Here is a 22982-nt window from a genome sequence, read left to right as displayed (position 1 = left end):
GGGTATCAGGGACTGAGTGGATAATGAGAGGGGGTTTATAGAGGGTATCAGGGACTGAGTGGAAAATGAGAGGGGAATTTATAGAGGGTATCAGGGACTGAGTGGATAATGAGAGGGGGTTTATAGAGGGTATCAGGTACTGAGTGGATAATGAGAGGGGGTTTATAGAGGGTATCAGGTACTGAGTGGATAATGAGAGGGGGTTTATAGAGGGTATCAGGGACTGAGTGGACAATGAGAGGGGGTTTATAGAGGGTATCAGGGTCTGAGTGGATAATGAGAGGGGGTTTATAGAGGGTATCAGGGTCTGAGTGGATAATGAGAGGGGGTTTATAGAGGGTATCAGGTACTGAGTGGATAATGAGAGGGGGTTTATAGAGGGTATCAGGGTCTGAGTGGATAATGAGAGGGGGTTTATAGAGGGTATCAGGTACTGAGTGGATAATGAGAGGGGAATTTATAGAGGGTATCAGGGACTGAGTGGATAATGAGCGGGGAATTTATAGAGGGTATCTGGTACTGAGTGGATAATGAGAGGGGGTTTATAGAGGGTATCAGGGACTGAGGGGATAATGAGAGGGGGTTTATAGAGGGTATCACGTACTGAGTGGATAATGAGAGGGGGTTTATAGAGGGTATCAGGGTCTGAGTGGATAATGAGAGGGGGTTTATAGAGGGTATCAGGGACTGAGTGGATAATGAGAGGGGGTTTATAGAGGGTCTCAGGGTCTGAGTGGATAATGAGAGGGGGTTTATAGAGGGTATCAGGGACTGAGTGGATAATGAGAGGGGGTTTATAGAGGGTATCAGGGTCTGAGTGGATAATGAGAGGGGGTTTATAGAGGGTATCAGGGTCTGCGTGGATAATGAGAGGGGGTTTATAGAGGGTATCAGGTACTGAGTGGATAATGAGAGGGGGTTTATAGAGGGTATCAGGGTCTGAGTGGATAATGAGAGGGGGTTTATAGAGGGTATCAGGTACTGAGTGGATAATGAGAGGGGGTTTATAGAGGGTATCAGGGTCTGAGTGGATAATGAGAGGGGGTTTATAGAGGGTATCAGGGTCTGAGTGGATAATGAGAGGGGGTTTATAGAGGGTATCAGGGACTAAGTGGATAATGAGAGGGGGTTTATAGAGGGTATCAGGGTCTGAGTGGATAATGAGAGGGGGTTTATAGAGGGTATCAGGGACTAAGTGGATAATGAGAGGGGGTTTATAGAGGGTATCAGGGACTGAGTGGATAATGAGAGGGGGTTTATTGAGGGTATCAGGGTCTGAGTGGATAATGAGAGGGGGTTTATAGAGGGTATCAGGGTCTGAGTGGATAATGAGAGGGGGTTTATAGAGGGTATCAGGGTCTGAGTGGATAATGAGAGGGGGTTTATAGAGGGTATCAGGGACTAAGTGGATAATGAGAGGGGGTTTATAGAGGGTATCAGGGACTGAGTGGATAATGAGAGGGGGTTTATTGAGGGTATCAGGGTCTGAGTGGATAATGAGAGGGGGTTTATAGAGGGTATCAGGTACTGAGTGGATAATGAGAGGGGGTTTATAGAGGGTATCAGGTACTGAGTGGATAATGAGAGGGGAATTTATAGAGGGTATCAGGGAATGAGTGGATAATGAGAGGGGAATTTATAGAGGGTATCTGGTATTGAGTGGATAATGAGAGGGGGTTTATAGAGGGTATCAGGTACCGAGTGGATAATGAGAGGGGGTTTATAGAGGGTATCAGGGACTGAGTGGATAATCAGAGGGGGTTTATAGAGGGTATCAGGTTCTGAGTGGATAATGAGAGGGGGTTTATAGAGGGTATCAGGGACTGAGTGGATAATGAGAGGGGGTTTATAGAGGGTATCAGGTACTGAGTGGATAATGAGAGGGGGTTTATAGAGGGTATCAGGGTCTGAGTGGATAATGAGAGGGGGTTTATAGAGGGTATCAGGGTCTGAGTGGATAATGAGAGGGGGTTTATAGAGGGTATCAGTGACTGAGTGGATAATGAGAGGGGATTTATAGAGGGTATCAGGGTCTGAGTGGATAATGAGAGGGGGTTTCTTGAGGGTATCAGGGTCTGAGTGGATAATGAGAGGGGGTTTATAGAGGGTATCAGGGACTGAGTGGATAATGAGAGGGGGTTTATAGAGGGTATCAGGGACTGAGTGGATAATGAGAGGGGGTTTATAGAGGGTATCAGGGACTGAGTGGATAATGAGAGGGGGTTTATAGAGGGTATCAGGGTCTGAGTGGATAATGAGAGGGGGTTTATAGAGGGTATCAGGTACTGAGTGGATAATGAGAGGGGGTTTATGGAGGGTATCAGGGACTGAGTGGATAATGAGAGGGGGTTTATAGAGGGTATCAGGGACTGAGTGGATAATGAGAGGGGGTTTATAGAGGGTATCAGGTACTGAGTGGATGATGAGAGGGGGTTTATCGAGGGTATCAGGGTCTGAGTGGATAATGAGAGGGGGTTTATAGAGGGTATCAGGTACTGAGTGGATAATGAGAGGGGGTTTATAGAGGGTATCAGGGACTGAGTGGATAATGAGAGGGGAATTTATAGAGGGTATCAGGGTCTGAGTGGATAATGAGAGGGGGTTTATAGAGGGTATCAGGGTCTGAGTGGATAATGAGAGGGGGTTTATAGAGGGTATCAGGTACTGAGTGGATAATGAGAGGGGATTTATAGAGGGTATCAGGGACTGAGTGGATAATGAGAGGGGGTTTATAGAGGGTATCAGGTACTGAGTGGATAATGAGAGAGGGTTTATAGAGGGTATCAGGGTCTGAGTGGATAATGAGAGGGGGTTTATAGAGGGTATCAGGGTCTGAGTGGATAATGAGAGGGGGTTTATAGAGGGTATCAGGGTCTGAGTGGATAATGAGAGGGGGTTTATAGAGGGTATCAGGGTCTGAGTGGATAATGAGAGGGTGTTTATAGAGGGTATCAGGGACTGAGTGGATAATGAGAGGGGGTTTATAGAGGGTATCAGGTACTGAGTGGATAATGAGAGGGGGTTTATAGAGGGTATCAGGGTCTGAGTGGATAATGAGAGGGGGTTTATAGAGGGTATCAGGGTCTGAGTGGATAATGAGAGGGTGTTTATAGAGGGTATCAGGGTCTGAGTGGATAATGAGAGGGGGTTTATAGAGGGTATCAGGGTCTGAGTGGATAATGAGAGGGTGTTTATAGAGGGTATCAGGGTCTGAGTGGATAATGAGAGGGGGTTTATAGAGGGTATCAGGGTCTGAGTGGATAATGAGAGGGGGTTTATAGAGGGTATCAGGGTCTGAGTGGATAATGAGAGGTGGTTTATAGAGGGTATCAGGTACTGAGTGGATAATGAGAGGGGGTTTATAGAGGGTATCAGGTACTGAGTGGATAATGAGAGAGGGTTTATAGAGGGTATCAGGGTCTGAGTGGATAATGAGAGGGGGTTTATAGAGGGTATCAGGGTCTGAGTGGATAATGAGAGGGGGTTTATAGAGGGTATCAGGGTCTGAGTGGATAATGAGAGGGGGTTTATAGAGGGTATCAGGGTCTGAGTGGATAATGAGAGGGTGTTTATAGAGGGTATCCGGGACTGAGTGGATAATGAGAGGGGGTTTATAGAGGGTATCAGGGACTGAGGGGATAATGAGAGGGGGTTTATAGAGGGTATCAGGGTCTGAGTGGATAATGAGAGGGGGTTTATAGAGGGTATCAGGTCTGAGTGGATAATGAGAGGGGGTTTATAGAGGGTATCAGGTCTGAGTGGATAATGAGAGGGGGTTTATAGAGGGTATTAGGGTCTGAGTGGATAATGAGAGGGGGTTTATAGAGGGTATCAGGGTCTGAGTGGATAATGAGAGGGGGTTTATAGAGGGTATCAGGGTCTGAGTGGATAATGAGAGGGGGTTTATAGAGGGTATCAGGGACTGTGGATAATGAGAGGGGGTTTATAGAGGGTATCAGGGACTGAGTGGATAATGAGAGGGGGTTTATAGAGGGTATCAGGTACTGAGTGGATAATGAGAGGGGGTTTATAGAGGGTATCAGGGACTGAGTGGATAATGAGAGGGGGTTTATAGAGGGTATCAGGTACTGAGTGGATAATGAGAGGGGGTTTATAGAGGGTATCAGGGACTGAGTGGATAATGAGAGGGGGTTTATAGAGGGTATCAGGGTCTGAGTGGATAATGAGAGGGTGTTTATAGAGGGTATCAGGGACTGAGTGGATAATGAGAGGGGGTTTATAGAGGGTATCAGGGACTGAGGGGATAATGAGAGGGGGTTTATAGAGGGTATCAGGGTCTGAGTGGATAATGAGAGGGGGTTTATAGAGGGTATCAGGTCTGAGTGGATAATGAGAGGGGGTTTATAGAGGGTATCAGGTCTGAGTGGATAATGAGAGGGGGTTTATAGAGGGTATCAGGTCTGAGTGGATAATGAGAGGGGGTTTATAGAGGGTATCAGGATCTGAGTGGATAATGAGAGGGGGTTTATAGAGGGTATCACGGTCTGAGTGGAAAATGAGAGGGGGTTTATAGAGGGTATCAGGGACTGAGTGGATAATGAGAGGGGGTTTATAGAGGGTATCAGGGTCTGAGTGGATAATGAGAGGGGGTTTATAGAGGGTATCACGGTCTGAGTGGAAAATGAGACGGTGTTTATAGAGGGTATCAGGGTCTGAGTGGATAATGAGAGGGGGTTTATAGAGGGTATCAGGGACTGAGAGGATAATGAGAGGGGGTTTATAGAGGGTATCAGGGACTGAGTGGATAATGAGAGGGGGTTTATAGAGGGTATCAGGTACTGAGTGGATAATGAGAGGGGGTTTATAGAGGGTATCAGGGACTGAGTGGATAATGAGAGGGGGTTTATAGAGGGTATCAGGGACTGAGTGGATAATGAGAGGGGGTTTATTGAGGGTATCAGGTTCAGCGTGGATAATGAGAGGGGGTTTATAGAGGGTATCAGGGTCTGAGTGGATAATGAGAGGGGGTTTATAGAGGGTATCAGGGACTGAGTGGATAATGAGAGGGGGTTTATAGAGGGTATCAGGGACTGAGTGGATAATGAGAGGGGGTTTATAGAGGGTATCAGGGTCTGAGTGGATAATGAGAGGGGGTTTATAGAGGGTATCAGGGTCTGAGTGGATAATGAGAGGGGGTTTATAGAGGGTATCAGGGACTGAGTGGATAATGAGAGGGGGTTTATAGAGGGTATCAGGGACTGAGTGGATAATGAGAGGGGTTTATAGAGGGTATCAGGGTCAGAGTGGATAATGAGAGGGGGTTTATAGAGGGTATCAGGGTCTGAGTGGATAATGAGAGGGGGTTTATAGAGGGTATCAGGGTCTGAGTGGCTAATGAGAGGGGGTTTATAGAGGGTATCAGGGACTGAGTGGATAATGAGAGGGGGTTTATAGAGGGTATCAGGGACTGAGTGGATAATGAGAGGGGAATTTATAGAGGGTATCAGGATCTGAGTGGATAATGAGAGGGGGTTTATAGAGGGTATCAGGGTCTGTGGATAATGAGAGTGGGTTTATAGAGGGTATCAGGGACTGAGTGGATAATGAGAGGGGGTTTATAGAGGGTATCAGGGACTGAGTGGATAATGAGAGGGGGTTTATAGAGGGTATCAGGGTCTGAGTGGATAATGAGAGGGGGTTTATAGAGGGTATCAGGGTCTCAGTGGATAATGAGAGGGGGTTTATAGAGGGTATCAGGTACTGAGTGGATAATGAGAGGGGGTTTATAGAGGGTATCAGGGTCTGAGTGGATAATGAGAGGGGGTTTATAGAGGGTATCAGGGTCTGAGTGGATAATGAGAGGGGGTTTATAGAGGGTATCAGGTACTGAGTGGATAATGAGAGGGGGTTTATAGAGGGTATCAGGGTCTGAGTGGATAATGAGAGGGGGTTTATAGAGGGTATCAGGGACTGAGTGGATAATGAGAGGGGGTTTATAGAGGGTATCAGGGTCTGAGTGGATAATGAGAGGGGGTTTATAGAGGGTATCAGGTACTGAGTGGATAATGAGAGGGGGTTTATAGAGGGTGTCAGGGACTGAGTGGATAATGAGAGGGGGTTTATAGAGGGTATCAGGGTCTGAGTGGATAATGAGAGGGGGTTTATAGAGGGTATCAGGGACTGTGGATAATGAGAGGGGGTTTATAGAGGGTATCAGGGACTGAGTGGATAATGAGAGGGGGTTTATAGAGGGTATCAGGTACTGAGTGGATAATGAGAGGGGGTTTATAGAGGGTATCAGGGACTGAGTGGATAATGAGAGGGGGTTTATAGAGGGTATCAGGGACTGAGTGGATAATGAGAGGGGGTTTATAGAGGGTATCAGGGTCTGAGTGGATAATGAGAGGGTGTTTATAGAGGGTATCAGGGACTGAGTGGATAATGAGAGGGGGTTTATAGAGGGTATCAGGGACTGAGGGGATAATGAGAGGGGGTTTATAGAGGGTATCAGGGTCTGAGTGGATAATGAGAGGGGGTTTATAGAGGGTATCAGGTCTGAGTGGATAATGAGAGGGGGTTTATAGAGGGTATCAGGTCTGAGTGGATAATGAGAGGGGGTTTATAGAGGGTATCAGGTCTGAGTGGATAATGAGAGGGGGTTTATAGAGGGTATCAGGATCTGAGTGGATAATGAGAGGGGGTTTATAGAGGGTATCACGGTCTGAGTGGAAAATGAGAGGGGGTTTATAGAGGGTATCAGGGACTGAGTGGATAATGAGAGGGGGTTTATAGAGGGTATCAGGGTCTGAGTGGATAATGAGAGGGGGTTTATAGAGGGTATCACGGTCTGAGTGGAAAATGAGACGGTGTTTATAGAGGGTATCAGGGTCTGAGTGGATAATGAGAGGGGGTTTATAGAGGGTATCAGGGACTGAGAGGATAATGAGAGGGGGTTTATAGAGGGTATCAGGGACTGAGTGGATAATGAGAGGGGGTTTATAGAGGGTATCAGGTACTGAGTGGATAATGAGAGGGGGTTTATAGAGGGTATCAGGGACTGAGTGGATAATGAGAGGGGGTTTATAGAGGGTATCAGGGACTGAGTGGATAATGAGAGGGGGTTTATTGAGGGTATCAGGTTCAGCGTGGATAATGAGAGGGGGTTTATAGAGGGTATCAGGGTCTGAGTGGATAATGAGAGGGGGTTTATAGAGGGTATCAGGGACTGAGTGGATAATGAGAGGGGGTTTATAGAGGGTATCAGGGACTGAGTGGATAATGAGAGGGGGTTTATAGAGGGTATCAGGGTCTGAGTGGATAATGAGAGGGGGTTTATAGAGGGTATCAGGGTCTGAGTGGATAATGAGAGGGGGTTTATAGAGGGTATCAGGGACTGAGTGGATAATGAGAGGGGGTTTATAGAGGGTATCAGGGACTGAGTGGATAATGAGAGGGGTTTATAGAGGGTATCAGGGTCAGAGTGGATAATGAGAGGGGGTTTATAGAGGGTATCAGGGTCTGAGTGGATAATGAGAGGGGGTTTATAGAGGGTATCAGGGTCTGAGTGGCTAATGAGAGGGGGTTTATAGAGGGTATCAGGGACTGAGTGGATAATGAGAGGGGGTTTATAGAGGGTATCAGGGACTGAGTGGATAATGAGAGGGGAATTTATAGAGGGTATCAGGATCTGAGTGGATAATGAGAGGGGGTTTATAGAGGGTATCAGGGTCTGTGGATAATGAGAGTGGGTTTATAGAGGGTATCAGGGACTGAGTGGATAATGAGAGGGGGTTTATAGAGGGTATCAGGGACTGAGTGGATAATGAGAGGGGGTTTATAGAGGGTATCAGGGTCTGAGTGGATAATGAGAGGGGGTTTATAGAGGGTATCAGGGTCTCAGTGGATAATGAGAGGGGGTTTATAGAGGGTATCAGGTACTGAGTGGATAATGAGAGGGGGTTTATAGAGGGTATCAGGGTCTGAGTGGATAATGAGAGGGGGTTTATAGAGGGTATCAGGGTCTGAGTGGATAATGAGAGGGGGTTTATAGAGGGTATCAGGTACTGAGTGGATAATGAGAGGGGGTTTATAGAGGGTATCAGGGTCTGAGTGGATAATGAGAGGGGGTTTATAGAGGGTATCAGGGACTGAGTGGATAATGAGAGGGGGTTTATAGAGGGTATCAGGGTCTGAGTGGATAATGAGAGGGGGTTTATAGAGGGTATCAGGTACTGAGTGGATAATGAGAGGGGGTTTATAGAGGGTGTCAGGGACTGAGTGGATAATGAGAGGGGGTTTATAGAGGGTATCAGGGTCTGAGTGGATAATGAGAGGGGGTTTATAGAGGGTATCAGGGACTGAGTGGATAATGAGAGGGGGTTTATAGAGGGTATCAGGGACTGAGTGGATAATGAGAGGGGGTTTATAGAGGGTATCAGGGACTGAGTGGATAATGAGAGGGGGTTTATAGAGGGTATCAGGTACTGAGTGGATAATGAGAGGGGGTTTATAGAGGGTGTCAGGGACTGAGTGTATAATGAGAGGGGGTTTATAGAGGGTATCAGGGACTGAGTGGATAATGAGAGAGGGTTTACAGAGGGTATCAGGGTCTGAGTGGATAATGAGAGGGGGTTTATAGAGGGTATCAGGGACTGAGTGGATAATGAGAGGGGGTTTATAGAGGGTATCAGGGTCTGAGTGGATAATGAGAGGGGGTTTATAGAGGGTATCAGGTACTGAGTGGATAATGAGAGGGGGTTTATAGAGGGTATCAGGGTCTGAGTGGATAATGAGAGGGGGTTTATAGAGGGTATCAGGGTCTGAGTGGATAATGAGAGGGGGTTTATAGAGGGTATCAGGGACTGAGTGGATAATGAGAGGGGGTTTATAGAGGGTATCAGGGACTGAGTGGATAATGAGAGGGGGTTTATAGAGGGTATCAGGTACTGAGTGGATAATGAGAGGGGGTTTATAGAGGGTATCAGGGTCTGAGTGGATAATGAGAGGGGGTTTATAGAGGGTATCAGGGACTGAGTGGATAATGAGAGGGGGTTTATAGAGGGTATCAGGTACTGAGTGGATAATGAGAGGGGGTTTATAGAGGGTATCAGGGTCTGAGTGGATAATGAGAGGGGGTTTATAGAGGGTATCAGGGACTGAGTGGATAATGAGAGGGGGTTTATAGAGGGTATCAGGGTCTGAGTGGATAATGAGAGGGGGTTTATAGAGGGTATCAGGTACTGAGTGGATAATGAGAGGGGGTTTATAGAGGGTGTCAGGGACTGAGTGGATAATGAGAGGGGATTTATAGAGGGTATCAGGTACTGAGTGGATAATGAGAGGGGGTTTATAGAGGTTGTCAGGGTCTGAGTGGATAATGAGAGGGGGTTTATAGAGGGTATCAGGGTCTGAGTGGATAATGAGAGGGGGTTTATAGAGGGTATCAGGGACTGAGTGGATAATGAGAGGGGGTTTATAGAGGGTATCAGGGACTGAGTGGATAATGAGAGGGGGTTTATAGAGGGTATCAGGTACTGAGTGGATAATGAGAGGGGGTTTATAGAGGGTGTCAGGGACTGAGTGTATAATGAGAAGGGTTTTATAGAGGGTATCAGGGACTGAGTGGATAATGAGAGAGGGATTACAGAGGGTATCAGGGTCTTAGTGGATAATGAGAGGGGGTTTATAGAGGGTATCAGGGACTGAGTGGATAATGAGAGGGGGTTTATAGAGGGTATCAGGGTCTGAGTGGATAATGAGAGGGGGTTTATAGAGGGTATCAGGTACTGAGTGGATAATGAGAGGGGGTTTATAGAGGGTATCAGGGTCTGAGTGGATAATGAGAGGGGGTTTATAGAGGGTATCAGGGACTGAGTGGATAATGAGAGGGGGTTTATAGAGGGTATCAGGGACTGAGTGGATAATGAGAGGGGGTTTATAGAGGGTATCAGGGTCTGAGTGGATAATGAGAGGGGGTTTATAGAGGGTATCAGGGTCTGAGTGGATAATGAGAGGGGGTTTATAGAGGGTATCAGGGTCTGAGTGGATAATGAGAGGGTGTTTATAGAGGGTATCAGGGACTGAGTGGATAATGAGAGGGGGTTAATAGAGGGTATCAGGGTCTGAGTGGATAATGAGAGGGGGTTTATAGAGGGTATCAGGGACTGAGTGGATAATGAGAGGGGGTTTATAGAGGGTATCAGGGTCTGAGTGGATAATGAGAGGGGGTTTATAGAGGGTATCAGGGACTGAGTGGATAATGAGAGGGGGTTTATAGAGGGTATCAGGGACTGAGTGGATAATGAGAGGGGGTTTATAGAGGGTATCAGGGTCTGAGTGGATAATGAGAGGGGGTTTATAGAGGGTATCAGGGTCTGAGTGGATAATGAGAGGGGGTTTATAGAGGGTATCAGGGACTGATTGGATAATGAGAGGGGATTTATAGAGGGTATCAGGGACTGAGTGGATAATGAGAGGGGGTTTATAGAGGGTATCAGGGTCTGAGTGGATAATGAGAGGGGGTTTATAGAGGGTATCAGGGACTGAGTGGATAATGAGAGGGGGTTTATAGAGGGTATCAGGTACTGAGTGGATAATGAGAGGGGGTTTATAGAGGGTATCAGGCTCTGAGTGGATAATGAGAGGGGGTTTATAGAGGGTATCAGGGTCTGAGTGGATAATGAGAGGGGGTTTATAGAGGGTATCAGGGACTGAGTGGATAATGAGAGGGGGTTTATAGAGGGTATCAGGGACTGAGTGGATAATGAGAGGGGGTTTATAGAGGGTATCAGGTACTGAGTGGATAATGAGAGGGGTTTATAGAGGGTATCAGGTACTGAGTGGATAATGAGAGGGGGTTTATAGAGGGTATCAGGGTCTGAGTGGATAATGAGAGGGGGTTTATAGAGGGTATCAGGGTCTGAGTGGATAATGAGAGGGGGATTTATAGAGGGTATCAGGGACTGAGTGGATAATGAGAGGGGGTTTATAGAGGGTATCAGGGACTGAGTGGATAATGAGAGGGCGTTTATAGAGGGTATCAGAGTCTGAGTGGATAATGAGAGGGGGTTTATAGAGGGTATCAGGGTCTGAGTGGATAATGAGAGGGGGTTTATAGAGGGTATCAGGGTCTGAGTGGATAATGAGAGGGGGTTTATAGAGGGTATCAGGTACTGAGTGGATAATGAGAGGGGGTTTATAGAGGGTATCAGGTACTGAGTGGATAATGAGAGGGGGTTTATAGAGGGTATCAGGGACTGAGTGGATAATGAGAGGGGGTTTATAGAGGGTATCAGGGTCTGAGTGGATAATGAGAGGGGGATTTATAGAGGGTATCAGGGACTGAGTGGATAATGAGAGGGGGTTTATAGAGGGTATCAGGGTCTGAGTGGATAATGAGAGGGGGTTTATAGAGGGAATCAGGGACTGAGTGGATAATGAGAGGGGGTTTATAGAGGGTATCAGAGTCTGAGTGGATAATGAGAGGGGGTTTATAGAGGGTATCAGGGTCTGAGTGGATAATGAGAGGGGGTTTATAGAGGGTATCAGGGTCTGTGGATAATGAGAGGGGGTTTATAGAGGGTATCAGGGACTGAGTGGATAATGAGAGGGGGTTTATAGAGGGTATCAGGGACTGAGTGGATAATGAGAGGGGGTTTATAGAGGGTATCAGGGACTGAGTGGATAATGAGAGGGGGTTTATAGAGGGTATCAGGGACTGAGTGGATAATGAGAGGGGAATATATAGAGGGTATCAGGGTCTGAGTGGATAATGAGTGGGGGTTTATAGAGGGTATCAGGGACTGAGTGGATAATGAGAGGGGGTTTATAGAGGCTATCAGTGTCTGAGTGGATAATGAGAGGGGGTTTATAGAGGGTATCAGGGTCTGAGTGGATAATGAGAGGGGATTTATAGAGGGTATCAGGGACTGTGGATAATGAGAGGGGGTTTATAGAGGGTATCAGGGACTGAGTGGATAATGAGAGGGGGTTTATAGAGGGTATCAGGGACTGAGTGGATAATGAGAGGGGGTTTATAGAGGGTATCAGGGACTGAGTGGATAATGAGAGGGGGTTTATAGAGGGTATCAGGGTCTGAGTGGATAATGAGAGGGGGATTATAGAGGGTATCAGGGTCTGAGTGGATAATGAGAGGGGGTTTATAGAGGGTATCAGGTACTGAGTGGATAATGAGAGGGGGTTTATAGAGGGTATCAGGGTCTGAGTGGATAATGAGACGGGGTTTATAGAGGGTATCAGGTACTGAGTGGATAATGAGAGGGGGTTTATAGAGGGTATCAGGGTCTGTGGATAATGAGAGGGGGTTTATAGAGGGTATCAGGGACTGAGTGGATAATGAGAGGGGGATTATAGAGGGTATCAGGGTCTGAGTGGATAATGAGAGGGGGTTTATAGAGGGTATCAGGGACTGAGTGGATAATGAGAGGGGGTTTATAGAGGGTATCAGGGACTGAGTGGATAATGAGAGGGGGTTTACAGAGGGCATCAGGGACTGAGTGGATAATGAGAGGGGGTTTATAGAGGGTATCAGAGTCTGAGTGGATAATGAGAGGGGGTTTATAGAGGGTATCAGGGTCTGAGTGGATAATGAGAGGGGGTTTATAGAGGGTATCAGGGACTGAGTGGATAATGAGAGGGGGTTTATAGAGGGTATCAGTGTCTGAGTGGATAATGAGAGGGGGTTTATAGAGGGTATCAGGTACTGAGTGGATAATGAGAGGGGGTTTATAGAGGGTATCAGGTACTGAGTGGATAATGAGAGGGGATTTATAGAGGGTATCAGGGACTGAGTGGATAATGAGAGGGTGTTTATAGAGGGTATCAGGTACTGAGTGGATAATGAGAGGGGGTTTATAGAGGGTATCAGGGACTGAGTGGATAATGAGAGGGGGTTTATAGAGGGTATCAGGGTCTGAGTGGATAATGAGAGGGGGTTTATAGAGGGTATCAGGGACTGAGTGGATAATGAGAGGGGGTTTATAGAGGGTATCAGGGACTGTGTGGATAATGAGAGGGGGTTTATAGAGGGTATCAGGGACTGAGTGGATAATGAGAGGGGGTTTATAGAGGGTATCAGGGTCTGAGTGGATAATGAGAGGGGGTTTATAGAGGGTATCAGGGTCTGAGTGGATAATGAGAGGGGGATTTATATCGGCTATCAGGCTCTGAGTGGATAATGAGAGGGGGTTTATAGAGGGTATCAGGGTCTGAGTGGATAATGAGAGGGGGTTTATAGAGGGTATCAGGGTCTGAGTGGATAATGAGAGGGGGTTTATAGAGGGTATCAGGGTCTGAGTGGATAATGAGAGGGGGTTTATAGAGGGTATCAGGGACTGAGTGGATAATGAGAGGGGGTTTATGGAGGGTATCAGGGAATGAGTGGATAATGAGAGGGGGTTTATAGAGGGTATCAGGGTCTGAGTGGATAATGAGATGGGATTTATCGAGGGTATCAGGGTCTGAGTGGATAATGAGAGGGGGTATATAGAGGGTATCAGGGTCTGAGTGGATAATGAGAGGGGGTTTATAGAGGGTGTCAGGGACTGAGTGGATAATGAGAGGGGGTTTATAGAGGGTATCAGGGACTGAGTGGATAATGAGAGGGGGTTTATAGAGGGTATCAGGTACTGAGTGGATAATGAGAGAGGGTTTATAGAGGGTATCAGGTACTGAGTGGATAATGAGAGAGGGTTTATAGAGGGTATCAGGGACTGAGTGGATAATGAGAGGGGGTTTATAGAGGGTATCAGGTACTGAGTGGATAATGAGAGGGGGTTTATAGAGGGTATCAGGGACTGAGTGGATAATGAGAGGGGAATATATAGAGGGTATCAGGGACTGAGTGGATAATGAGAAGGGGTTTATAGAGGGTATCAGGTACTGAGTGGATAATGAGAGGGGGTTTATAGAGGGTATCAGGGACTGAGTGGATAATGAGAGGGGGTTTATAGAGGGTGTCAGGGACTGAGTGGATAATGAGAGGGGGTTTATAGAGGGTGTCAGGGACTGAGTGGATAATGAGAGGGGGTTTATAGAGGGTATCAGGGTCTGAGTGGATAATGAGAGGGTGTTTATAGAGGGTATCAGGGTCTGAGTGGATAATGAGAGGGGGTTTATAGAGGGTATCAGGGTCTGAGTGGATAATGAGTGTGGATTTATAGAGGGTGTCAGGGACTGAGTGGATAATGAGAGGGGGTTTATAGAGGGTATCAGGGACTGAGTGGATGATGAGAGGGGTTTTATAGAGGGTATCAGGGTCTGAGTGGATAATGAGAGGGGGTTTATAGAGGGTATCAGGGTCTGAGTGGATAATGAGAGGGGGTTTATAGAGGGTATCAGGGTCTGAGTGGATAATGAGAGGGGGTTTATGGAGGGTATCAGGTACTGAGTGGATAATGAGAGGGGGTTTATAGAGGGTATCAGGGACTGAGTGGTTAATGAGAGGGGGTTTATAGAGGGTATCAGGGTCAGAGTGGATAATGAGAGGGGGTTTATAGAGGGTATCAGGGACTGAGTGGATAATGAGAGGGGGTTTATAGAGGGTATCAGGGTCTGAGTGGATAATGAGAGGGGGTTTATAGAGGGTATCAGGGTCTGAGTGGATAATGAGAGGGGGTTTATGGAGGGTATCAGGTACTGAGTGGATAATGAGAGGGGGTTTATAGAGGGTATCAGGGACTGAGTGGTTAATGAGAGGGGGTTTATAGAGGGTAACAGGGTCTGAGTGTATAATGAGAGGGGGTTTATAGAGGGTATCAGGGACTGAGTGGATAATGAGAGGGGGTTTATAGAGGGTATCAGGGACTGAGTGGATAATGAGAGGGGGTTTATAGAGGGTATCAGGGACTGAGTGGATAATGAGAGGGGGTTTATAGAGGGTATCAGGGACTGAGTGGATAATGAGAGGGGGTTTACAGAGGGCATCAGGGACTGAGTGGATAATGAGAGGGGGTTTATAGAGGGTATCAGGGTCTGAGTGGATAATGAGAGGGGGTTGATAGAGGATATCAGGGACTGAGTGGATAATGAGAGGGGGTTTATAGAGGGTATCAGTGTCTGAGTGGATAATGAGAGGGGGTTTATAGAGGGTATCAGGTACTGAGTGGATAATGAGAGGGGGTTTATAGAGGGTATCAGGTACTGAGTGGATAATGAGAGGGGGTTTATAGAGGGTATCAGGGACTGAATGGATAATGAGAGGGGGTTTATAGAGGGTATCAGGGTCTGAGTGGATAATGAGAGGGGGTTTATAGAGGGTATCAGGGTCTGAGTGGATAATGAGAGGGGGATTTATATCGGCTATCAGGCTCTGAGTGGATAATGAGAGGGGGTTTATAGAGGGTATCAGGGTCTGAGTGGATAATGAGAGGGGGATTTATATCGGCTATCAGGTACTGAGTGGATAATGAGAGGGGGTTTATAGAGGGTATCAGGGTCTGAGTGGATAATGAGAGGGGGTTTATAGAGGGTATCAGGGTCTGAGTGGATAATGAGAGGGGGTTTATAGAGGGTATCAGGGTCTGAGTGGATAATGAGAGGGGGTTTATAGAGGGTATCAGGGACTGAGTGGATAATGAGAGGGTGTTTATAGAGGGTATCAGGGTCTGAGTGGATAATGAGAGGGGGTTTATAGAGGGTATCAGGGACTGAGTGGATAATGAGAGGGTGTTTATAGAGGGTATCAGGGACTGAGTGGATAATGAGAGGGGGTTTATAGAGGGTATCAGGGTCTGAATGGATAATGAGAGGGGGTTTATAGAGGGTATCAGTGACTGAGTGGATAATGAGAGGGGGTTTATAGAGGGTATCAGGGACTGAGTGGATAATGAGAAGGGGTTTATAGAGGGTATCAGGTACTGAGTGGATAATGAGAGGGGGTTTATAGAGGGTATCAGGGTCTGAGTGGATAATGAGAGGGGGTTTATAGAGGGTATCAGGGTCTGAGTGGATAATGAGAGGGGGTTTATAGAGGGTATCAGGGACTGAGTGGATAATGAGAGGGGGTTTATAGAGGGTATCAGGTACTGAGTGGATAATGAGAGGGGGTTTATAGAGGGTATCAGGGACTGAGTGGATCATGAGAGGGGGTTTATAGAGGGTATCAGGGTCTGAGTGGATAATGAGAGGGGGTTTATAGAGGGTATCAGGGACTGAGTGGATAATGAGAGGGGGTTTATAGAGGGTATCAGGTACTGAGTGGATAATGAGAGGGGGTTTATAGAGGGTATCAGGGACTGAGTGGATCATGAGAGGGGGTTTATAGAGGGTATCAGGGTCTGAGTGGATAATGAGAGGGGGTTTATAGAGGGTATCAGGGACTGAGTGGATAATGAGAGGGGGTTTATAGAGGGTATCAGGTACTGAGTGGATAATGAAAGGGGGTTTATAGAGGGTATCAGGGACTGAGTGGATCATGAGAGGGGGTTTATAGAGGGTATCAGGGACTGAGTGGATAATGAGAGGGGGTTTATAGAGGGTATCAGGGACTGAGTGGATAATGAGAGGGGGTTTATAGAGGGTATCAGGTACTGAGTGGATAATGAGAGGGGGTTTATAGAGGGTATCAGGGACTGAGTGGATAATGAGAGGGGGTTTATAGAGGGTATCAGGGTCTGAGTGGATAATGAGAGGGGGTTTATAGAGGGTATCAGGGACTGAGTGGATAATGAGAGGGGGTTTATAGAGGGTATCAGGGACTGAGTGGATAATGAGAGGGGGTTTATAGAGGGTATCAGGTACTGAGTGGATAATGAGAGGGGGTTTATAGAGGGTATCAGGGACTGAGTGGATAATGAGAGGGGGTTTATAGAGGGTATCAGGGACTGAGTGGATAATGAGAGGGGGTTTATAGAGGGTATCAGGGTCTGAGTGGATAATGAGAGGGGGTTTATAGAGGGTATCAGGGTCTGAGTGGATAATGAGAGGGGGTTTATAGAGGGTATCAGGTACTGAGTGGATAATGAGAGGGGGTTTATAGAGGGTATCAGGGACTGAGTGGATAATGAGAGGGGGTTTATAGAGGGTATCAGGTACTGAGTGGATAATGAGAGGGGGTTTATAGAGGGTATCAGGTACTGAGTGGATAATGAGAGGGGGTTTATAGAGGGTATCAGGGTCAGAGTGGATAATGAGAGGGGGTTTATAGAGGGTATCAGGGTCTGAGTGGATAATGAGAGGGGGTTTATAGAGGGTATCAGGTACTGAGTGGATAATGAGAGGGGGTTTATAGAGGGTATCAGGTACTGAGTGGATAATGAGAGGGGGTTTATAGAGGGTATCAGGGTCTGAGTGGATAATGAGAGGGGGTTTATAGAGGGTATCAGGTACTGAGTGGATAATGAGAGGGGGTTTATAGAGGGTATCAGGGACTGAGTGGATAATGAGAGGGGGTTTATAGAGGGTATCAGGTACTGAGTGGATAATGAGAGGGGGTTTATAGAGGGTATCAGGGACTGAGTGGATCATGAGAGGGGGTTTATAGAGGGTATCAGGGACTGAGTGGATAATGAGAGGGGGTTTATAGAGGGTATCAGGGACTGAGTGGATCATGAGAGGGGGTTTATAGAGGGTATCAGGGTCTGAGTGGATAATGAGAGGGGGTTTATAGAGGGTATCAGGGTCTGAGTGGATAATGAGAGGGGGTTTATAGAGGGTATCAGGGTCTGAGTGGATAATGAGAGGGGGTTTTTAGAGGGTATCAGTGTCTGAGTGGATAATGAGAGGGGGTTTATAGAGGGTATCAGGGTCTGAGTGGATAATGAGAGGGGGTTTATAGAGGGTATCAGGGACTGAGTGGATAATGAGAGGGGGTTTATAGAGGGTATCAGGGACTGAGTGGATAATGAGAGGGGGTTTATAGAGGGTATCAGGGACTGAGTGGATAATGAGAGGGGGTTTATAGAGGGTATCAGGGACTGAGTGGATAATGAGAGGGGTTTTATAGAGGGTATCAGGGACTGAGTGGATAATGAGAGGTGGATTTATAGAGGGGAACAGGTACTGAGTGGATAATGAGAGGGGGTTTATAGAGGGTATCAGGGACTGAGTGGATAATGAGAGGGGGTTTATAGAGGGTATCAGGGTCTGAGTGGATAATGAGAGGGGGTTTCTTGAGGGTATCAGGGACTGAGTGGATAATGAGAGGGGGTTTATAGAGGGTATCAGGGTCTGAGTGGATAATGAGAGGGGGTTTATAGAGGGTATCAGGGACTGAGTGGATAATGAGAGGGGGTTTATAGAGGGTATCAGGGTCTGAGTGGATAATGAGAGGGGGTTTCTTGAGGGTATCAGGGACTGAGTGGATAATGAGAGGGGGTTTATAGAGGGTATCAGGGTCTGAGTGGATAATGAGAGGGGGTTTATAGAGGGTATCAGGGACTGAGTGGATAATGAGAGGGGGTTTATAGAGGGTATCAGGGTCTGAGTGGATAATGAGAGGGGGTTTATAGAGGGTATCAGGGACTGAGTGGATCATGAGAGGGGGTTTATAGAGGGTATCAGGGTCTGAGTGGATAATGAGAGGGGGTTTATAGAGGGTATCAGGGACTGAGTGGATAATGAGAGGGGGTTTATAGAGGGTATCAGGGTCTGAGTGGATAATGAGAGGGGGTTTATAGAGGGTATCAGGGTCTGAGTGGGTAATGAGAGGGGGTTTATAGAGGGGATCAGGGACTGAGTGCATAATGAGAGGGGGTTTATAGAGGGTATCAGGTACTGAGTGGATAATGAGAGGGGGTTTATAGAGGGTATCAGGGACTGAGTGGATAATGAGAGGGGGTTTATAGAGGGTATCAGGGACTGAGTGGATAATGAGAGGGGGTTTATAGAGGGTATCAGGGACTGAGTGGATAATGAGAGGGGGTTTATAGAGGGTATCAGGGTCTGAGTGGATAATGAGAGGGGGTTTATAGAGGGTATCAGGGACTGAGTGGATAATGAGAGGGGGTTTATAGAGGGTATCAGGGACTGAGTGGATAATGAGAGGGTGTTTATAGAGGGTATCAGGGTCTGAGTGGATAATGAGAGGGGGTTTATAGAGGGTATCAGGGACTGAGTGGATAACGAGAGGGGGTTTATAGATAGTATCAGGGTCTGAGTGGATAATGAGAGGGGGTTTATAGAGGGTATCAGGGTCTGAGTGGATAATGAGAGGGGGTTTATAGAGGGTATCAGGGACTGAGTGGATAATGAGAGGGGGTTTATAGAGGGTATCAGGGACTGAGTGGATAATGAGAGGGGGTTTATAGAGGGTATCAGGTACTGAGTGGATAATGAGAGGGGGTTTATAGAGGGTATCAGGGACTGAGTGGATAATGAGAGGGGGTTTATAGAGGGTATCAGGGTCTGAGTGGATAATGAGAGGGGGTTTATAGAGGGTATCAGGGACTGAGTGGATAATGAGAGGGGGTTTATAGAGGGTATCAGGGACTGAGAGGATAATGAGAGGGGGTTTATAGAGGGTATCAGGGACTGAGTGGATAATGAGAGGGGGTTTATAGAGGGTATCAGGTACTGAGTGGATAATGAGAGGGGGTTTATAGAGGGTATCAGGGTCTGAGTGGATAATGAGAGTGGGTTTATAGAGGGTATCAGGGTCTGAGTGGATAATGAGAGGGGGTTTATAGAGGGTATCAGGGTACTGAGTGGATAATGAGAGGGGGTTTATAGAGGGTATCAGGGTCTGAGGGGATAATCAGAGGGGGTTTATAGAGGGTATCAGGTACTGAGTGGATAATGAGAGGGGGTTTATAGAGGGTATCAGGGTCTGAGTGGATAATGAGAGGGTGTTTATAGAGGGTATCAGGTACTGAGTGGATAATGAGAGGGGGTTTATAGAGGGTATCAGGGTCTGAGTGGATAATGAGAGGGGGTTTATAGAGGGTATCAGGGACTGAGAGGATAATGAGAGGGGGTTTATAGAGGGTATCAGGGACTGAGTGGATAATGAGAGCGTGTTTATCCAGGTTATTATGGTCTGAGTAGGTAGTGATGAATATGAGGGAGATGTTCTATGTCACAGAGAGTTGCTGAAACATGGAATAGATTCTGGGATGGATCTCTGGAATGATCCAAGTTGCTGTCGGGTTGTTTTTGGAGACAATGTGTTGACTCCGTGTGGATGGACTCTGGGTTTCCTTGACCTGTTTCCCTATTCTCTTGCTCTCTTTAGGCGATTTATCAAATCAATTATGATGAGTACAGTTATCGCAGCACACTGCCCCGACACAGCAAAGCTCGACACCAGGTCAAACCCTTCTACTCCAAGTCTAACAGTTACCTCACGATCGTGAAGCACCCTGAGGAAATCCCCTGTGATTCGGATCTCGATGTGCAAGTTCATTACACCATCAAGGGGCTGCATGACGGGGAACAGCACGACCTAGACGTTTTCTATCTGGTACGAAAATGATACTCTACTCAGAACTGAACTGTGGTCCCAGTGTGGGACCGAACCCCACCCGCAGTCCGTGTCCGCGAACCCTCACCCCTTCCCCTGAGCCTCTGTACTCTGACCCTCTGCACTTGGTCTGAATTTCTCCTTGTGAATTGTTCTGTTATCTTTCTGTCCCCAGGTGATGTCGAGGGGATTGATCGTGTCCTTGGAGATGAAAACTATCTCAGTCGGAGGATCTGAAGGTTTGAACTCGGTGTCACTCGACTGTCTGTAAAAATATCCCCTAAACATGGCTCACACTCCCAAATATTCACAACCTCCTCAAATATTCACACACTCTGAAATATTCACACTCTCCCAAATATTCACAACCTCCTCAAATATTCAAACCCTCCTCAAATATTCACACACTCTCAAATATTCACACACTCTCAAATATTCACACACTCCCAAATGTTCACACACTCTCAAATATTCAAACCCTCCTCAAATATTCACACACTCTCAAATATTCATCCACTCTCAAATATTCACACACTCTCAAATATTCACACACTCTCAAATATTCACACACTCTCAAATATTCACACACTCCCAAATATTCACACACTCCCAAATATTCACACACTCCCAAATATTCACAACCTCCTCAAATATTCTCATACACCCAAATATTCACACACTCTCAAATATTCACACACTCCCAAATATTCACAACCTCCTCAAATATTCACAACCTCCTCAAATATTCAAACCCTCCTCAAATATTCACACTCTCCCAAATATTCACACTCTCCCAAATATTCACACAATCCCAAATATTCAAATCCTCATCAAATATTCACACACTCTCAAATATTCACAACCTCCTCAAATATTCAAACCCTCCTCAAATATTCACACAATCTCAAATATTCACACAATCTCAAATATTCACACACTCTCAAATATTCACACACTCCCAAATGTTCAAACATTCTCAAATATTCACACACTCCCAAATATTCACACACTCCCAAATATTCACACTCCCAAATATTCACAAAATCTCAAATATTCATCCACCCCCAAATATTCACACACTCCCAAATATTCACACACTCTCAAATATTCACACAATCTCAAATATTCACACACTCTCAAATATTCACACACTCCCAAATGTTCAAACATTCTCAAATATTCACACACTCCCAAATATTCACACACTCCCAAATGTTCAAACATTCTCAAATATTCACACACTCCCAAATATTCACACACTCCCAAATGTTCAAACATTCTCAAATATTCACACACTCCCAAATATTCACACACTCTCAAATATTCACACACTCCCAAATGTTCAAACATTCTCAAATATTCACACACTCCCAAATATTCACACACTCTCAAATATTCACACTCCCAAATATTCACACACTCTCAAATATTCACACAATCTCAAATATTCACACACTCTCAAATATTCAGACTCCTCAAATATTCACAACCTCCTCAAATATTCACACACTCTCAAATATTCACACTCTCTCAAATATTCACACACTCTCAAATATTCACACTCCCAAATATTCACACACTGTCAAATATTCACACTCCCAAATATTCACACACTGTCAAATATTCACACACTCTCAAATATTCACACACTCTCAAATATTCACACTCCCAAATATTCACACACTCTCAAATATTCAGACTCCCAAATATTCACACACTCTCAAATATTCACACTCCCAAATATTCACACACTCTCAAATATTCACACTCCCAAATATTCACACACTCTCAAATAGACATCCACTCTCAAATATTAATACACCGTCAAATAGACATCCTCTCTCAAATATTAATACACAGTCAAATAGACATCCTCTCTCAAATATTAATACAGAGTCAAATAGACATCCTCTCTCAAATATTAATACACAGTCAAATAGACATCCTCTCTCAAATATTAATACACCGTCAAATAGACATCCTCTCTCAAATATTAATACACCGTCAAATAGACATCCTCTCTCAAATATTAATACAGAGTCAAATAGACATCCGCTCTCAAATATTAATACACCGTCAAATAGACATCCTCTCTCAAATATTAATACAGAGTCAAATAGACATCCTCTCTCAAATATTAATACAGAGTCAAATAGACATCCTCTCTCAAATATTAATACACCGTCAAATAGACATCCTCTCTCAAATATTAATACACCGTCAAATAGACATCCTCTCTCAAATATTAATACACAGTCAAATAGACATCCTCTCTCAAATATTAATACACCGTCAAATAGACATCCACTCTCAAATATTAATACACATTCAAATAGACATCCTCTCTCAAATATTAATACACCGTCAAATAGACATCCTCTCTCAAATATTAATACAGAGTCAAATAGACATCCTCTCTCAAATATTAATACACCGTCAAATAGACATCCTCTCTCAAATATTAATACAGAGTCAAATAGACATCCTCTCTCAAATATTAATACAGAGTCAAATAGACATCCTCTCTCAAATATTAATACAGAGTCAAATAGACATCCTCTCTCAAATATTAATACAGAGTCAAATAGACACCCTCTCTCAAATA

General features: G+C 45.7%; 1 protein-coding gene across 1 annotated transcript in view; it reads left to right on the top strand.

The window, feature by feature from the left end:
- LOC137360135 (alpha-2-macroglobulin-like) overlaps positions 1–20616 on the top strand; it is a gene marked incomplete at its 3' end in the record, with an annotated part of 212639 nt that extends 192023 nt beyond the window's left edge. The window contains exons 12-13 of the mRNA XM_068025692.1: positions 20150–20377; positions 20553–20616. Of these exons, the coding sequence (XP_067881793.1) occupies positions 20150–20377; positions 20553–20616 (292 nt within the window). The remainder of the gene's footprint in view (positions 1–20149; positions 20378–20552) is intronic.
- Positions 20617–22982: the final 2366 nt, after the last annotated feature.

Source organism: Heterodontus francisci, unplaced genomic scaffold, assembly GCF_036365525.1.
Source record: "Heterodontus francisci isolate sHetFra1 unplaced genomic scaffold, sHetFra1.hap1 HAP1_SCAFFOLD_969, whole genome shotgun sequence".
Classification (NCBI taxonomy): domain Eukaryota; kingdom Metazoa; phylum Chordata; class Chondrichthyes; order Heterodontiformes; family Heterodontidae; genus Heterodontus; species Heterodontus francisci.
This window is presented reverse-complemented; position numbering and strand designations above follow the sequence as displayed.